Source organism: Mauremys reevesii, linkage group 5 (genome assembly GCF_016161935.1).
Source record: "Mauremys reevesii isolate NIE-2019 linkage group 5, ASM1616193v1, whole genome shotgun sequence".
NCBI lineage: Eukaryota > Metazoa > Chordata > Testudines > Geoemydidae > Mauremys > Mauremys reevesii.
Window position 1 is genome coordinate 98,140,392 of NC_052627.1, and position 17,306 is coordinate 98,157,697.

The 17,306-nt window shown below is 40.2% G+C and overlaps 1 protein-coding gene across 3 annotated transcripts in view; it reads left to right on the top strand.

Annotated features, from left to right (window-relative positions):
- Nucleotides 1-17,306, top strand: part of ARAP2 (ArfGAP with RhoGAP domain, ankyrin repeat and PH domain 2) — a 199,969-nt gene that overhangs the window by 21,043 nt on the left and 161,620 nt on the right. For all 3 annotated transcript variants that reach the window (XM_039541886.1, XM_039541887.1, XM_039541888.1), the window contains exons 3-4: nucleotides 11,861-11,946; nucleotides 15,198-15,277. In XM_039541886.1, the coding sequence (XP_039397820.1) occupies nucleotides 11,861-11,946; nucleotides 15,198-15,277 (166 nt within the window). The remainder of the gene's footprint in view (nucleotides 1-11,860; nucleotides 11,947-15,197; nucleotides 15,278-17,306) is intronic.

A 17,306-nucleotide genomic window follows, 5' to 3' on the forward strand; every position in this document is an offset into this window, starting at 1 on the left:
CCGAGAAAATTGGTTGAAACTGTAGTAAAAGAACAGAATTATCAGACACATAAATGAACATGATTTGTTGAGGAAGAGTCAACATGTTTTTTATAAAGGGAAATCATGCCTCATCAATCTACTAGAATTCTTTCGAGGGGGTCAATATGCATGTGGACAAGGGGGATCCAGTGGATATAGTGTACTTAGATTTTCAGAAGGCCTTTGACAAGGTTCCTCACCAAAGGCTCTTAAGTAAAGTAAGCTGTCATGGGATAAGAGGGAAGGGCCTCTCCTGGATCAGTAACTGGTTAAAATATAGGAAACAAAGGGTAGGAATAAATGGTCGGTTTTCATAATGGAGAGAGGTAAATAGTGGTGTCCCCCATGGGTCTGTACTGGGACCAGTACTGTCAACATTCATAAATGATCTGGAAAACAGGTAAACAGTGGGGTGGCAACATTTGCAGATGACACAAACCTGTTCAACATAGCTAAGTCCAAAGCAGACTGTGAAGAGCTACAAAGGGACCTTACAAAACTGGGTGACTTGGCAACAAAATGGCAGATGAAATTCAATGTTGATAAATGCAAAGTAATGCACCTTGGAAAACACAATCCCAACTATACATATAAAATGATGGGGTCTAAATTAGCTGTTACCACTCAAGAAAGAGATCTTGGAGTCACTGTGGATAGTTCTCTGAAAACATCCATTCAGTATGCAGCAGCAGTCAAAAAAGCTTTAACAGAATGTTGGGAATCGTTAAGAAAGGGATAGATAATAAGACAGAAAATATTGTATTGCCTTTATATAAATTCATGGTACACTCCATCTTGAATGCTGTGTGCAGAATAGGTCACTCCATCCCAAAAAAGATATATTGGAATTGGAAAAGGTACAGAGAAGGGCAACCAAAAATGATTAGGGGTATGGAACAGCTTCCATAATGAGGAGAGGTTAATAAGACAGGGACTTTTCAGCTTGGAAAAAGAAAGACGACTAAGGGGTGATATGATAGAGGTCTATAAAATCATGGCAGGTGTGGAGAAAGTAAATAAGGAAGTATTATTTACTCCTTCTCATTATACAAGGACTAGGGGTGACCAAATGAAATTAATAGGCATCAGGTTTAAAATAAACAAAAGTATTTCTTCACCAGGGCCAGCTCTAGACCCCAGCGTGCCAAGCGCACGCTTGGGGCGGCATGCCGCGGGAGGGCAGCAGGCGGCTGCGGTGGACCTCCCGCAGGCATGCCTGCGGAGGGTCCGCTGGTCCCGCGGCTCGGGTGGACCTCCCGCAGGCGTGCCTGCGGATGCTCCACTGGAGCCGCGGGACCAGCGGACCCTCCACAGGCACGTCTGCAGGAGGTCCACCGGAGCCGCGGGACCGGCGACCGCCAGAGCGCCTCCCGCGGTGTGCCGCCTTGCTTGGGGCGGCGAAATTGCTAGAGCCACCCCTGTTCTTCACACAACACATAGTCAACCTGTTGAACTCTATGCCAGAGGATGTTGTGAAGGCCAGAACTATAACTGGGTTCAAAAAAGAACTAGATAAGTTCATGGAGAATAGGTCCATCAATGGCTATTAGCCAGGATGGGCAGGGATGGTGTCCCTAGCCTCTGTTTGCCTGAAGCTGGTGACATGGGATGGATCACTTGATGATTACCTGTTCTGTTCATTCCCTCTGAAGCAGCTGGCATTGGGCACTGTTGGAAGATGGGTTTCTGGACTAAATGGACCATTGGTCTGACCCAGTATGGCTATTTTTATGAAATGTGGTGTCACTGGGTAGACTGAGACTCAAAGAAACATTTGATACTTTGTATCAAATTATACCAAAGAGCTACTTTTATGTATTAATTAAACAAAAGGAATTCCACTCATATCTTTTAAAAATATTAAAATATTTTAGGTTGTGGAAATTTAGGCTTTACATTATAAAAAGTGTGTGCTCAAGGTTTTAAGAGAATCAAATTCAAAATGGGTATTTTTTTATGTTAATCTTAACTTTTGGAATAGTTGTTCCCACTCCATGATGATAAAACGCTCCTGCAGAGCTGAGACGGGAATCTGGTGTTTCAGCTCCAAACGTGGGGGTATTGAGGAAAAGAGAGAGAACTGTCTATTATAAAAATACCCTTGTCCCCTCTCTAAGCTACAACCAGTTCCTGACTCTCACCTGCAATAATGGAAGGGAACATATTGCACATGTAGTGCCCCATCATGCTCATACTAAAGTCACCCCTGCCTTCCCAAAGCACAACCTTCCATTGATGTAGGATTGAGCCCCAAATTAGACGCTGCATTACCAACAATTTTTATTTGCTTAGCCATAGCCTAAGTTTCTTCAAATTGATCTCCCTAAAATCGCATGTACCAGTTTATAACTGTGAAAATCATGAAGGGGTAGTAATAAGCTGTTTTGGAGGGAGACAAATGTTAAGTCCAAATTTTAAAACAGACATCAAACTTCACAGAACCATTTTCCTTTGCTCAGCAACTTTTAAAGCCAAAGTAATTCGATGATTAAAATGGCAACTGGATGCAATCTTAAGTTTAATGGAGTTCATATCTCTCCTTGGAATGTTATAAAAAAGCATTCCCTCCTAATTGCTATTGAATGGTATTGGCTTTGTCCTTATTGCATCCTGTAGGGTTTTCACACATGGGTAGAAATCCAGCTTTCCCCTGGGAGACTCAGCACTTGCTTCTAGACCTGGGCAGACTTCAGTCACGAAATTTGTATGGACAGAAGAGCTATTTTAGGCTCTCTTAAGTGCCTTCCAGCACAAAAAGTTAATATTGTGGTTATCCTGACATCCAGCAGAAGTGCTGTGACTGTGTCATACCTTGTTATTACTAATAAAGCACTTACCTCCATTGCAATTACATGTGATTCTCTGTGCTCCTGGCTCTCCTCTGCCACAAAACAATGTATTGGTCTTTACCACAACATGACAAGTTTTAGAAGTTTTAAATGTTATAGTTTTCCTGTTCCTCAGAAGTACATATCCTAGGACTGTGGTTGTAAGGGGGCCTATATAAATCTTGCATCCGAAGAAGTGGGTATTCACCCACGAAAGCTCATGCTGCAAAACGTCTGTTAGTCTATAAGGTGCCACAGAATTCTTTGTTGCTTTTATAAATATATAGTGCATTTCGGTTTTTAGATGGTGTTTAGTATAAAGGTTTTATTCCCAGGTATGTAGTGAATTAAACAATTCTGTCAAGTATCAGAGGAGTGGCCGTGTTAGTCTGTATCTACAAAAACAACGAGGAGTCCAATGGCACCTTAAAGACTAACAGATTTATTGGGCATAAGCTTTTGTCGGTAAAATACACTTCTTCAGATGCATGGAGTGAAAATTACAGATACAAGCATAAATATACTGGCACATGAGGAGAAGGGAGTTACCTTACAAATGGAGAATCAGTGAGGACAAGGCCAATTCAATCAGGGTGGATGTGGTCCACTCCCAATAATTGATGAAGAGGTGTCAATACCAAGAGAGAGAAAATTGCTTTTGTAGTGAGCCAGCCACTCCCAGTCCCCATTCAAGCCCAAATTAATGGTGTTAAGTTTGCAAATGAATTGTAGCTCTGCAGTTTCTCTTTGAAGTCTGTTCTTGAAGATTTTTTTGTTGCAGGATGGCTATTTTTAAATCTATTATTGAATGTTCAGGGAGATTGATGTGTTCTCCTATTGGTTTTTGTATGTTACCATTCCTGATGTCTGACTTGTGTCCATTTATTCTTTTATGTGGAGACTGTCCGGTTGTGGGGTAGTTACCTTGAGGTACTTAACTTTCCTGCCCCGACAGCCATATACTCCTAACCCCTGCAAACAGTATGTTGGCCCTCAAATTGTTCCATTATGTTGTCTTGACCCTACAGAAAAGGAAATACAATTTAGTTAATGTAAGGCATTCGGCAAATACATGCCAATATACAAAGATAAGGAGTGACCATTTGCTCTAACCCAGTGGTGCCCAAACTTTTCCTGTTGCGCCCCTCCCCCCATAATGGAATGTGTCCGTGTTCTTCTCTCTCCCCCTCATCATTACTACAGTTGACTCAGCAGAGGAGCTTGGGCTGAAGATGGAGCTGGGGACAGTACTGGGATGGGAAAGGGGCTTGGGCTAGAGGCGGAGCTAAATGATGTCAGAGCTGGGATGGGGGGCAGAGCAGGGGGCAGAGTGAAGCTGAGGCTGGGTCTGGAGCTGGGCTGGGGATGGAGCGGAGCTGGGCTTGGGGTGGCGCAGAACTGAGTGGTGCTCTGTCCCTAATCCGCATGGAGTCTGGCCCAGGTCCCACTGCGTACCCCCTCAAATGTTCCTCTGCACTTCCATGTGCCCCACAGTTTGGGGATCACTGCTCTCCCAGGGCGAATAATGTTGCAGGCTGCAGCAGGAGAGACAGAATATCCCTTTACTCCTTCCTCTGATTAAGGGGCAGGGCAGCTCCTTCCTATCCAAACATCATTAGAGCCAGAGGTGGGCTATAGTTAGTTGGGAAGGGCTTGATGCCATTGGCGTGCACCCAGGTAAACAACACTGCTCGCAAGAAGTCCAGCCCAGCTGTTGTTTTTTCAGCCTGTCTGTGTGCAGGGGAAGGAGACTGGGGAAGAACAGGCACCCCGAATTATGTCTTGTATTTCTTGATATTGGAAGCTATTGTACCTGATGTGCTACAATGATGCACCAATGCAGTGCCACTTAAACCAGTTAAACCAAAGTGAAACTGGTGCAACAGCATTGGGGAGAGGTTTGCAGTCATCTGTCTTTGAGAAGGTAACTCAAGTAATCTGCCAGTCAGAAAAAGCACCAGTCTGTCTGGAGAGTCAGTACCTTAATTATTCAGAGGAAGTAGAATTAAATTCTAAAATAAGAGTTCTCAACAGGCTGCAGTGTTTTGCCTTCCCAGTTCTAGAATGCATTTCAAATAGTAATTGTGTATTGGCAAACTTCTAGTGTTTCATATCACATCTGTTTCCAAGTTATTTGTCAAACAGGTATTCATTCAGTCAGAGTAAATAAATATATTTGTTCTGGCACTAGTTAGACATTCTTGAGATAATTCTTACTTGATATAAAGGGAGATTTTCAAGATTCTATTTCCAAATCTTATTTCTGATACTTGACTAAAGGCCCATTGTTTGTTTCAGATAAGAACACCCACTGGTAAACAATCAAAAAAGATTTTGGAGACATTTTGCATCCATTTCCTGCCATAGAAAGAAATTCAAGTAAAGGAAACTATATTTTTAATATGATAGGGTGCCAGTAACAACTAAATGTAGGTAGGAACAGTGAGTCATTGCCATTGCTGAGTGTTTACTTGCTCATTTCTAAATCTTTCCTCCTTCCCTCTCTCAAGTCAAACCAGTGACTCACTGTTTTAGACATTGTAGAGAAATGACTTTCAGTTCAGAAGAGCGTTTTATCTATTTCCATTTAATCAGTGTGGATATCAGTAACACTTAAATTCAGACTAAACCATGTACGTTTTGCAGTCTTAAGTTGTGAGGGAAATGTGTTGATGAGAGGTTCATATTAGGGTTTTTTTAAACCAATCTACTGTAAGGCTTAAAGGTTTTTGTCTGTTACTGTTATGTTCATGGAATATACAGAGAGAAGTTAGATGAAAGCATAAAGAATCTTCCTGGAAGGGTAACGGTTATTTCTTAGAATTCAGAATAACACAGAAAAACCTCAAAACAGAGAGACACAAAGCAGGTTGCTCCTTTAAATAGAAAAGCCACCTTAATATGGGCTTACTGTTTGCAGACCGACTACACAAGATCCAGACCACATATTTTCCTGTATAGGCCGCTAGATGCTAGCAGGACCAGCAACCCCCTTGAAATTTCAAGCGACAGCTTACAATTCTAACATAGTTTTCAGTACAACACTGTTACCTTGATACAGTGTAAGCTGTACCAGAACAAACAATTTACCAAAATTTACCAGAGAGATCTTGTATTGTTATACCAATATAATAAAAACCAGCAGGATCTTATTAAGAGGGATAAGGCAAAGATGCCACATTTATTGTAAATACCATAAGAAAACAAAAGACAGCAAAAGACAAAAGCAAACAACGTTGTTTTACTACTTATTTCTATCACTACTTATTCCTTACACACTCACACTCACACAATCATTCACACAATCATTCATTCAGGTTCTGTATAGATGTTATAGTTACCAGCCTAGACGTTGCTCATGCCAAGTTACTGGCCAGGTATCTTGGTCATGAGGATGGAGCTGAGTCTGTGTCAGATGCATCTGATGCTCCTGGAGGCTGGCAGCAGAACCATAGACTCAAAGTCCTCAGTCTTTAGAGTCCAGTTTTATAGGAATTTATTCCTATGTCAGTTCATGAGAGTTGCTTCATTTTGCTGTTGCTAAATCAATCAGCAGGTGGCTGGCTCCATGTTGTCAGATGCTTTGTTTTTCCTTCCTTTGAGGTGTGGTGGGTGGATTCCAGTTTGCCCTCCGGGGGTCATCTGGTTGATCCCACTTGACACCTTCTTCAGCCGACACTGAATTTTTCAGGCTGGTACCTCCCTAACCATTCATTCACATACATTTTCTATCTTAATCACATCTATTTCACTGTCTTTTTACCTTTTGGGGTGTTACCAATTTATGTGAGACTCCCTGTCTTTTAACAAGCAAAGATAAAGTGAGATGAAAACTTACAGAGGGTGGGGGTCTCTATCTATACACTATAACAGCTACTGTTTTGGCTTACTTAAGAGTTAATTAATGTTTAGCAAGTTTTATACAAAGTATTTCTTTGAGCTTAACAAGTTTGAGCAGGCTTCACACAGACACAGCTGGTGGCTTGCAGGTTGGCTAAATGTTGGGAATCACAAATTTACTTCTAACATAAACCTTAAGTTATAAAGTATCAATTAACAATAAATCAATAAATCATTTCTCATATAAACCATGTTTAATATAAACCTTCTTTAATATCCCTACAGTATTTTAGTGGTAAAGGATAGAAGAAATGCACAGATTCTTATTAGCTTTTTTAAAAAAATTAGAAGAGTGGGTGATCACTTTAAATTGTATACCTGGAAAATACTAAGGTAAGATTGAATTCAGTATTTAACAAGTATAAAATTGACCTTCGATTTTATTAAACCTTGTTTTTACTAAATATAATTTTTGGGCCTAAATTTTACAAATTTGTTTTCCTTTTTAAATTTTTCTAGGCTTGGGAATATAATGCTAACATTTTTAATAGAAGAAAGTTAGTCTTAAAAATTGATAAGAAGTTTCTTATTCCAGAGCAACAGGAACAAAATGTTATGGTAGTCCAGGCTGATGAGCAGACTAATTCCCAAAGAAATAAATATTGACATAGAACTGAAGCAAAGTACTGCATGGTATTAAGAGCATTGCTCAGCATATGGGATAGGTGGACTGAGAAGACCAGTAGGTTGAGTCTACACTGCACACTAGTGGTGGCGGTGTATAGGGCTTGTGTAGATACATGCTGCAGCAAAAAACGAGCTGCGTCCACACTGTGGTATGTAGCTACATGTGGCACTGAAAGGCTTTGGTGGGGGGAGGTAGGGGGGAAAGACTTCAGTGGCTCCCTGGTGGCAGAACCTTTCCCTGTGGCACGGAAAGATTCCAGCAGTGGGATGCTAAACTGCTAAAAATAGCAGTGTAGAGAGGGGAGGCATTGCTTGGGTGAGTAGAGAGCCATGTTGGTATATACAAACACTTTACTCTATTTGCCTAAGCTGTGCCTCACCATCTATACTGCTATTGATACCTGTTCAGGGGGGCAGAAGGGAGGAATTTGTATACGTACTCCACACATCACTGTAAAAAGTGTGCAGTGTAAACATGCCATTAGGCTGTGTCCTTATCTTTCCTTACCGTGTTCCTCCCCTTGTCCCTGTTTGATTGTTAGAATTTAAACTCTGAGCCTGGGATTTCTGGTATTTTGCTCTCCATATCTTTCTTTTTCAAAACTATGAAATATAGGGATGATTTAGTAGAACTGTGACATTGTTTGGTCCTTTTCATTTTGTAACTTATGTTCCAGTCTACAACAATTAGCTACTCTCAGCCATTCTTAGAATATCAGGGTTGGAAGGGACCTCGGGAGGTCATCTAGTCCAACCCCCTGCTCAAAGCAGGACCAGTCCCCAATTGAATCATCGCAGCCAGGGCTTTGTCAAGCCTGACCTTAAAAACCTATAAGGAAAGAGGTTCCACCACCTCCCTAAGTAACCCATTCCTGTGCTTCACCACTCTCCTAGTGAAAAAGTTTTTCCTAATATCCAATCTAAACCTCCTCCACTGCAACTTGAGACCGTTACTTCTTGTTCTGTCATCGAGTACCACTGAGAACTAGATGGGGCTGTATAATGCATCCTCTTTGGAACCCCCTTTCAGGTAGTTAAAAGCAGCTATCAAATTCCCCCTCATTCATCTCTTCTGTAGACTAAACAATCCCAGTTCCCTCAGCCTCTCCTCATAAGATATGTGCTCCAGCCCCCTAATCATTTTTTTTTGCCCTCCACTGGCCTCTTTCCAATTTTTCCACATCCTTCTTGTAGTGTGGGGCCCAAAACTGGACACAGTACTCCAGATGAGGCCTCACCAGTGCTGAATAGAGGGGAATGATCACATCCCTCGATCTGCTGGCAATGCCCCTACTTATACAGCCCCAAATGCCATTAACCTTCTGGGCAACAAGGGCACATTGTTGACTCATATCCAACTTCTCATCCACTGTAACCCCTAGGTCCTTTTCTGCAGAACTGCTGCCTAGTCATTCGGTCCTTAATCTGTAGCAGCACATGGGATTCTTCATTCCTAAGTACAGGACTTTGCACTTGTCCTTCTTGAACCTCATCAGGTTTCTTTTGGCCCAATCCTCTAATTTGTCTAGGTCTCTCTGTATTCTATCGCTACCCTCCAATGTATCTACCACTCCTCCCAGTTTAGTGTCATCTGCAGACTTGCTGAGGGTGCAGTCCACGCCATTCTCCAGATCATTAATGAAGATATTGAACAAAACTGGCCCCAGGACCGACCCTTGCGGCACTCCGCTTGAAACCGGCTGCTAACTAGACATGGAGCCATTGATCACTACCCTTTGAGCCCAACAATCTAGCCAGCTTTCTATCCATCTTATAGTCCATTTATCCAGTCCATACTTCTTTAACTTGCCAGCAAGAAAACTGTGGGAGACTGTATCAAAAGCTTTGCTACAGTCAAGGAATAACATGTCCACTGCTTCCCCCCTCATCCACAGAGCCAGTTATCTCGTCATAGAAGGCAGTTAGATTAGTCAGTCATGATTTATTCATCATAAATCACCTGAGGACAAGGAACTGAGATCAATATATTGAAAATGACTTACTATACTAGATAAAGCTTTTGATAGAATGAACTAATTTCAACATAAGGTTATCTGCCCTAAAAAGGAAGAGTCTGTAAAGAACTATAATGGAGAGCTTTTTAGTAGAGTAAATTAACGACAAAATTACTAGCCATTTCCAAGGCATGCCAAGTCTCATTGGGTCTTATGACTGCAGCTAAATGTTTTGACACTTCTGCATGATGGGGCTGCCTTTTCAACATGAAAATCTCGAAGGTCTTATTTTGAAAATTTAAAAGGATATAAGAATTTGGGATAGACTATCATTTTGACACATTAGTGTTCAAAGGTGGATGATAGTGTTACATCCAGGTCCAGTATCCCACTGTATGGCAGCTGCAATCTCTTGCAATTACAGGTTTCCATATGCTTCTATAGCTGCTAGGCAGAGTCTAGTCACTGTTCTTAGCTCTGAGCTTGTCAGGCAGACTGCAAGCTCAAACCCCCTTGTTTGCAACATGAGACTGCCGCCCTAGAAGTTAAACCAATGCCTCAGACTTTGAGAGCCCAAGAGCTCCACTGAGTCTGTGGGTGCTCTGTGCTTCTAGTTTAATCTTTTCAGGGACAATGTGGCAGGAAAGCAAGGAATTTAGGCTTAGCAAAGGAATTTCTTAACCACAGTAACTTTTACAGCTCTTTCAAAAATACCAAAAGTCCTGAGATGTCCCTTCCGCATGTCTGTCTGATCTCATTCCTTTGTGAGTCCAAAGTTTGTCAGCATTCCAGGCTGTACAGAGGCCCTCTTATGTTCTCTCTCCTATGCATCATGTTTACAGGGGGTGATGATTGGCCCCCAGCATAAAGCATCATGTTACTCTTAAATAGTCTGTTTGCTTGACATCCGTTCCTCCTGAGATGTCCCCCCTCCTCCCATGCTGGCACCAGCTGCATAGAAACCCTTTGGAGGTGGACCAGTAGGTGTGTGAGTCAAAGTCCATAGTTTCAGATTGCCATCTTGGTGGTTTCTTGATGGTAGTCCGTCAATGAGGTGTCAAGCACTATTCCTGGGTGAGGCTGTAGTATAGAATGGAATTCAATAGTCTTACATTAGGCAAGTTTAGACATGTGTTCTCAACACACAATACAAAATAGAGTTCAAAATTTGATAAACATATCATCTGAGTCACAGTTAGCAGTTGGCTTGTAAGAGGAAATAATTGAACTTTGACTTCTTGATGAAGCAACATTGTGGAAGTTATGAATGTAGACAGCATGACTAGTAAAACTTGAATAAATGTGGTGGAGAGCTGTAAACCAGGAATTTCCTGTTTTGGCATACTTGGTAAAAATATTGATCTTTATGGCTTTGGGGTGAAAGATGCTGGTCTGAGAATTGTTAGTGTAATGCTTAAATTTTGTGTAGCGCTCTGAGAGCACTTTAAAAAGGCTAAATAAGGATCCATATTATCATTTTTACAGATGAGGAAATAAAAGGACAGACACTGATTTTTACAAGGTGTCACAGCAAATTAGTGGTAGAGATTGCAGTGCTATTGGAGAGCTTCCTTCTTCACCAATATGAAAGAACAACCATAGTTTTCTAATGCAGGGTTTTTCAGAAGCTGCCCCTTAGCAAATTCAAAATCATAGTGTTGTGTAAATTATAATGAGGATTAATGGCATTCATACAGAGAATTCAGTAATATTGAAAATGCATGGCTTTAGCCGTACAAAGATGACTATATACTCACATCTAAAAATCTGCATTCAAGGACAGCATAGTAGTAAATATTACTGTATACAGTAATGTAGAATAAATATGAAACTATAATCTTGTTTGCCATCTAGGAAACCTGAAGTGGCAGTCACGAGCATTATATTATAGTGGTTACTGATAGCTATTGCTATCTTTTGATTGCAAAACAGTTTAATTTATAACTCTGTCTTCAAATGCAAATCTTCCTGGAAAAGAAAATTACCTTTTTAACTCAGGACATTTTGAGCAAAATCCTTTCAGCAGCTCAGAGCATGGGATCCTACTTTCTCTGTATCATTCAATGCCCATTTGATTTTTATTTAAGGCTAAGTTGTTTGTTAGTCTTTCTCTGAAAAATACCTGCCTGGAGATGCCGCTCTCTTCTTGGGCTTGATCCATGACAAAGCTTCCATAGACTGTAATGGTACAGGATGAGGACCCTAATACACTATTACTTAGTCAATATCTGAAAAAGGTACAGAATTCTAACTAGACAATGTAATTAGGCCAAATTGAAAAAAGTAAGGCTTATGCTAGGCTCAATAAAATATTCAGTATGATATGTACAGAGAAGGGAGTCTGAGTTCTTTAATTTTTATATTGTTCTGGTTATTCTCCCCCACTCCCCAGACTTAGAATTAGAATTAAGAACACATAAGTGGCTGGCATGTTTTAAGTAGTTGTTTTAACCTGCATGTTATGTTGCTACATGAAAGTTATGTACACTCTCTGACAAACATTACTCAACTTTGTTTGTTTGTTTCAAGTTCTCTGCAGGAAAGAAGAAATGTGGATGTTTTAAATATTTCTGGGAGCTCAACTTCTTGTACTGGGAGCCCAACTTCACAGAAAAGTGAGTTGAATGCAGTTATGTTTATATTTTAAATTGAGAGAACAGAGCCCATTTAAATAACTTACCAGAAATTGATATTGAACTATTATAGAAAAATCTGGTAAGCTGGGAAGGAAAGATAAGTATAATACCAAGCAAGTAACCATATCTATATGTTACCATATGTTTTATGTAGGGCTGTTGAACATGTAAGTTAACTACAATTAATCAACTCAAAAAATTAACTGTGATTAAAAAAATGAATCGTGATTAATCATACTGTTAAACAATAGAATAACAATGAAAATGTATTAAATATTTTTGGATGTTTTTCTACATTTTGAAATATATTGATTTCTATTACAACACAGACTACAAAGTGTACAGTGCTCACTTTATATTATTGTTTTTATTACAAATATTTGCACTGTAAAAATAATAAAGGAAATAGTATTTTTCAATTCACCTCATACAAGCACTGTAGTGTAGTCTCTTTTTCATGGAAATGTAACTTACAAATGTAGATTTTTTTTGTTACATAACTGCACTCAAAAAGAAAACAATGTAAAACTTTAGAGCCTACAAGTCCACTCAGTCGTACTTCATATTCAGCCAATCACTAAGACAAACAAGTTTGTTTACCTTTATGGGAAATAATGCTGACTGCTTCTTATTTACAATATCACCTAAAAGTGGGAACAGGTGTTTATATGGCACTTTAGTAGCAGGCATTGCAAGGTATTTATGTGCCAGATATGCTAAACATTCTTATGCCCCTTCATGCTTTGGCCACCATTCCAGAGGACATGTTTCCATGCTGATGATGCTTGTTTTTTTTTTTAAAAAAAAAACCACATTAATAAAATTTGTGACTGAACTCCTTGGGGGGAGAATGTATGTCTCCTCTTCTGTTTTACTTGCATTCTGCCATGTATTTCATGTTACAGCCATCTCAGATAATGACCCAGCAAATGTTCGTTTTAAGAACACTTTCACTGCAGATTTGACAAAACGCAAAGAAGGTACCAATGTGAGATTTCTAAAAATAGATAGGGCACTCAACCCAAGGTTTAAGAATCTGAAGTGCCTTCCAAAATCTGAGAGGAGCGTGGTGTGGAGCATGCTTTCAGATGTCTTAAAAGAGCAACACTCCAATGCGGAAACTACAGAACCCGAACCACCAAAAATAAAATCAACCTTCTGCTGGTGGCATCCAACTCAGATGATGAAAATGAACATGCATTGGTCTGCACTGCTTTCGATTGTTATCAAGCAGAACTTGTCATCAGCATGGACGCATGTCTTCTGGAATGGTGGTTGAAGCATGAAGGGACATATGAATCTCTAGCCAGGGGTGAAAGTAAGCCAGTATAGGCCGTTACATCGTACTGATAAAAAGTGGCCACCGGTACCGGCCTGTACTCAGCTGACGTTAAAGCGCGGCCGTGGCAAAGGAGCCTGCTTAAAGCACTTCCGCGGCAGTGCTTTAATGTCATTGCCCCTTTTCTCCCCCCTGCCTGGGCTGCCTCCAGGGGGAGGGACAAAAGGAGCAGCTGCCCTGGTGCCATGATTTCAACTTTCATTATAAAGAGATTGCACTACAATACTTGTATTAGGTGAGTTGAAATATACTATTTCTTTTGTTTTTTACAGTGCAAATATTTTAATAAAAATAAATATAAAGTGAGCACTGTACACTTTGTATTCTGTGTTGTAATTGGAAATCAATATATTTGAAAATGTAGAAAACATCCAAAATATTTAAATAATTGGTATTCTATTATTGTTTAACAGTGTGATTAATCACGATTAATTTCTTTAATCTCTTGATAGCCCTAGTTTTATGTAATTGTTTATAAACTATTCTCAGTTTTTAAATAAAGGGAAGTTAGGAAGTTTTCTTTCTTTCTTCCTTCTCCCCCCCCGCCCCCCCATTCCTCCATCCACTTTTACTTGCCTAATCCTTGGAGTTCAATATATTTTATACTAAACAGTCAAGTGGGTATTTGTAAGCGGAAATTATCTTAGATGAAAAATGTATGCAAAGGGTTCACATCTAACCCAAATAACCTAATACCATTTAATTAGTTATTAAGTTCTGTAGGATCATGAGGAAATAAGAACAAGAAGAATTTCTAGTGTTCCACAGTGACACAGGAACAGGTTAGCAATGCTGCTCAGTCGCTTATAAACAAGTTAATTTAACTCACTGAAAACAATTCCTGTTCAAGTTCAGACGTATTCATGTCAAGCAAATAGATCACACTGAACTGGAACCTAAACATTGTGCTGAAATGTGCCTTTGCCAGAAAATGAGGGAGCGGCAAAAAGGGCTACTGATTGAAAACTAAAGAGTCCAAAGGCAGTTTGACAGATAATTTAAAACCAATATGTCCAAATGTCATTGATAGTGAGACAGTAGAATAAGTCAGAGGAAGATAATAAAGACAGAAATAACTTGGAGAAAAATAATTAAGATTCTGGATTTCAACAAGGGGCAGGAAAAATGTTCTCATTCTTTAGAGCAATTAACGGATAGTCTGTAGGATAGAACGTCTATTGAAATGCAGCATCTTCATTCCCTTTTTCTGTAAAACATAAACTATTATAAATTCTGGGTAGAACACACAAACTTTTGTATATTTTTTGTTGTGTTTTTTAAATTTAGCACAAGTAGAAATTGTTAAGTTCCTAAAAACCTTTTTAGTTTTAAGTTGCTTAAAATCTTTTAACCTTTTTTCCCCCAAGAAAATCCCCTATCCGATTGTGGGGATTGGGTGAGAAGAGACTGCAGAGTGTAGTGCAGCAAATTGAACATTGCCTTCACCCTAATTTTCAGATACCTTAGTCCAGAATGCAACATAAAGCAGGTCAACACACAGACCTGCTTTGAATAACAAAACATGTGTTTTAAAGCTGACTTAATTGTTCAGTGTGAGTCAGTGTATGGAAACTCTCCCCTTCTTCAGAATAAAATGACTAAAATTGACTGGGCTAAAGTCAGTAATAAACTAATCTTAGCTACGTTTACTTTAGCTATTTTTATTATGAATAGGTGTGAGTGTCCACAGAAAGACTTGCACTGAAACAACTAAATCGATTTAAAAAACAGATCAGTGCAAATTTGCACGTAGGACCAATCCATTCAAGAGTAAAATTTGCTTTTTATTTGCTGCAGTGTAAACAGCAAACATATTGAAGATACAGCACTATCCCATACAGATTAAAAATACAGTTTTCTTATTGATATAACTTTCCTTTTTTCTTTAAAGAAACCTCCAGTGAGGAAATGCCATCTGTCATCTTTCCATATGGGGAAACTTTTCTTTTCAACAGCCTTGCAGATGCCAAGGTAAATTGAAAGGTCTTGGTGTAAATAGTATAGTGCAGTATGTTATTTGTTGTCCACACTCCCTACTGTATGAATGTGTGCACACACACTGTTTCATGAATTACTTGTACTACAAATATTTAATGGACTAGTAACTTTGATATAGTGAAGAGTGAGATGCACTTTGTCTTTCAGCAGTAGTAGGCCTTGCATGAAGTAAAGCTATACCAGATCAGGCTGGTGATTTATCTAATCTATTCTCTGTTGCCAGTACCAAATGCTTTAGAGGAAGATGCAAGAAATCTGGCAACAGACATTTATAGAATAACCTGCCCCAACAGAAGTTTCTAACTCATCCCAACCAGTTGGCATACACATTCAAGTGTGAAGCTGTCCTAGTATCTAATGGAACTATAGGTATTCTCATTATCAAATGTCTAATCCTTCTTTGGATGCTCTTGTCTTCAGTGATATATTGTGGGAATGAGGTCCACTGATCAACTGTGTTATATAAAAATATTTCCTTGTATTAGTATTAAAACTTGTTTGTTTTTTTTATTTTTCACTTTCTGTTCTTGTAATATGCAAAAGGATAAATAGTAGCATCTGAATTCCCTTCTCTGAATTAATTTTTCCTTATACTTCTATCGTGTCCACTCTTATTCCTCTGTGTCTTCTCATAGGGGAGTCAAATGTTGTTGTTGTCAATGGAGAATCCTCATTGAATGGAGGTATTTCAGGTGGGGTTCTGCAGAGTTTAGACTAGGCGCCAATCTGTTCAACATTTTCAACAATGATCTAGAAATATAAAATTACTGCTGATAAAATTTGCAGGTGAGGCAAAGATTGGTGGAGTGGTAAATAATGATGACATCCTACATCAGTGCTCTTCACTATTTTTGAATTGGGGGCCACTTTGGCAAAAACCCTTCAATGTGAGAGCCACATCAACTACTAAATTAACACATTGCTTACTATTCCTTAATGATTAATGTTACAGAGCCACTCGTGTAACTAAAACAAAGTTTACTTGTACAACAAAACGATACTCCTTTTATAAAATAACAACCAGGAAAATATATGGAATTAAAAAGGCACCTATGCGAGTAAACTTTTTAAGAGTAGAATAATGCAAACCTTACTTTAAAAACTGGATGAGCGAACATGTGCCTGTTCCTCCTTGACTTTGTTCATGGAGTATTTGTAATCTGTCATCGCAATCCTAGTAAGGGAGTCCAAATGTTGGTTGGTCAATTTGTTTCTCTGTTTTCTTTTCACTCTTGTGGGTGGAGCTGAGGATGAAGGGTTTGGAGTGTGGGAAGAGGCTCAGGGCTGGGACAGAAGGTTGAGATGTTGGGTGGAGGGCTCTGGCTGGGGATGTGGGCTCTGTGGTGGGGCTGGGGATGAGGAGTTTGGGGTGCAGGCAGGCTGCCCGGGGCTGGGGCCAGAGGACTCCCCCCAGTCCTCTCCCTGCCAGCAGCAGCTAGCTCTGGGGGAAGAGGCTCTTTCTCCTCCCTGCTGGCAGGCAGCATGGAGTTCTGGGGAAGAGGCTCTTTCTCCTCCCTGCCGGCAGGCAGCATGGAGTTCTGGGGAAGGGGCTGTTTCTCCCACCTGCTGGCAGGCAGCACAGGAGCTCCGGGTGAAGAGGCCCCCTCTGGCAGCAGGGAGTTCTGGGGTTAGGGGAGAGGCCCACAGCAGCCCTGCAAGCCCCAACTCGCTCCCCTCCCCAGTTCCTACCCACCTCCTACCTCTATCCTCTCCAGGTCCCTGCTGCATGGCTCTTTAGAGCTGCTGTGTGGCTATTTATAGCCTGATGCATGGCTACGCAGCGTAGAGGGAACTTAGCAAGCCACACTTAAGGTCGATGGGAGCTGCCATTGGCTAACAGGCCTTGCAGTGAAGAATACTGTCCTACAAAGGGCAGTGTGGATCTCCTGGTAAACTGGGCCAATTCAAACAAGATCTGCCTTAGTACAACCAAATGTAAAGTTATATAGCTAAGAACAAGGAATGCAGACCACACCTACAGAATGGCTACTGTGTCTTGGAA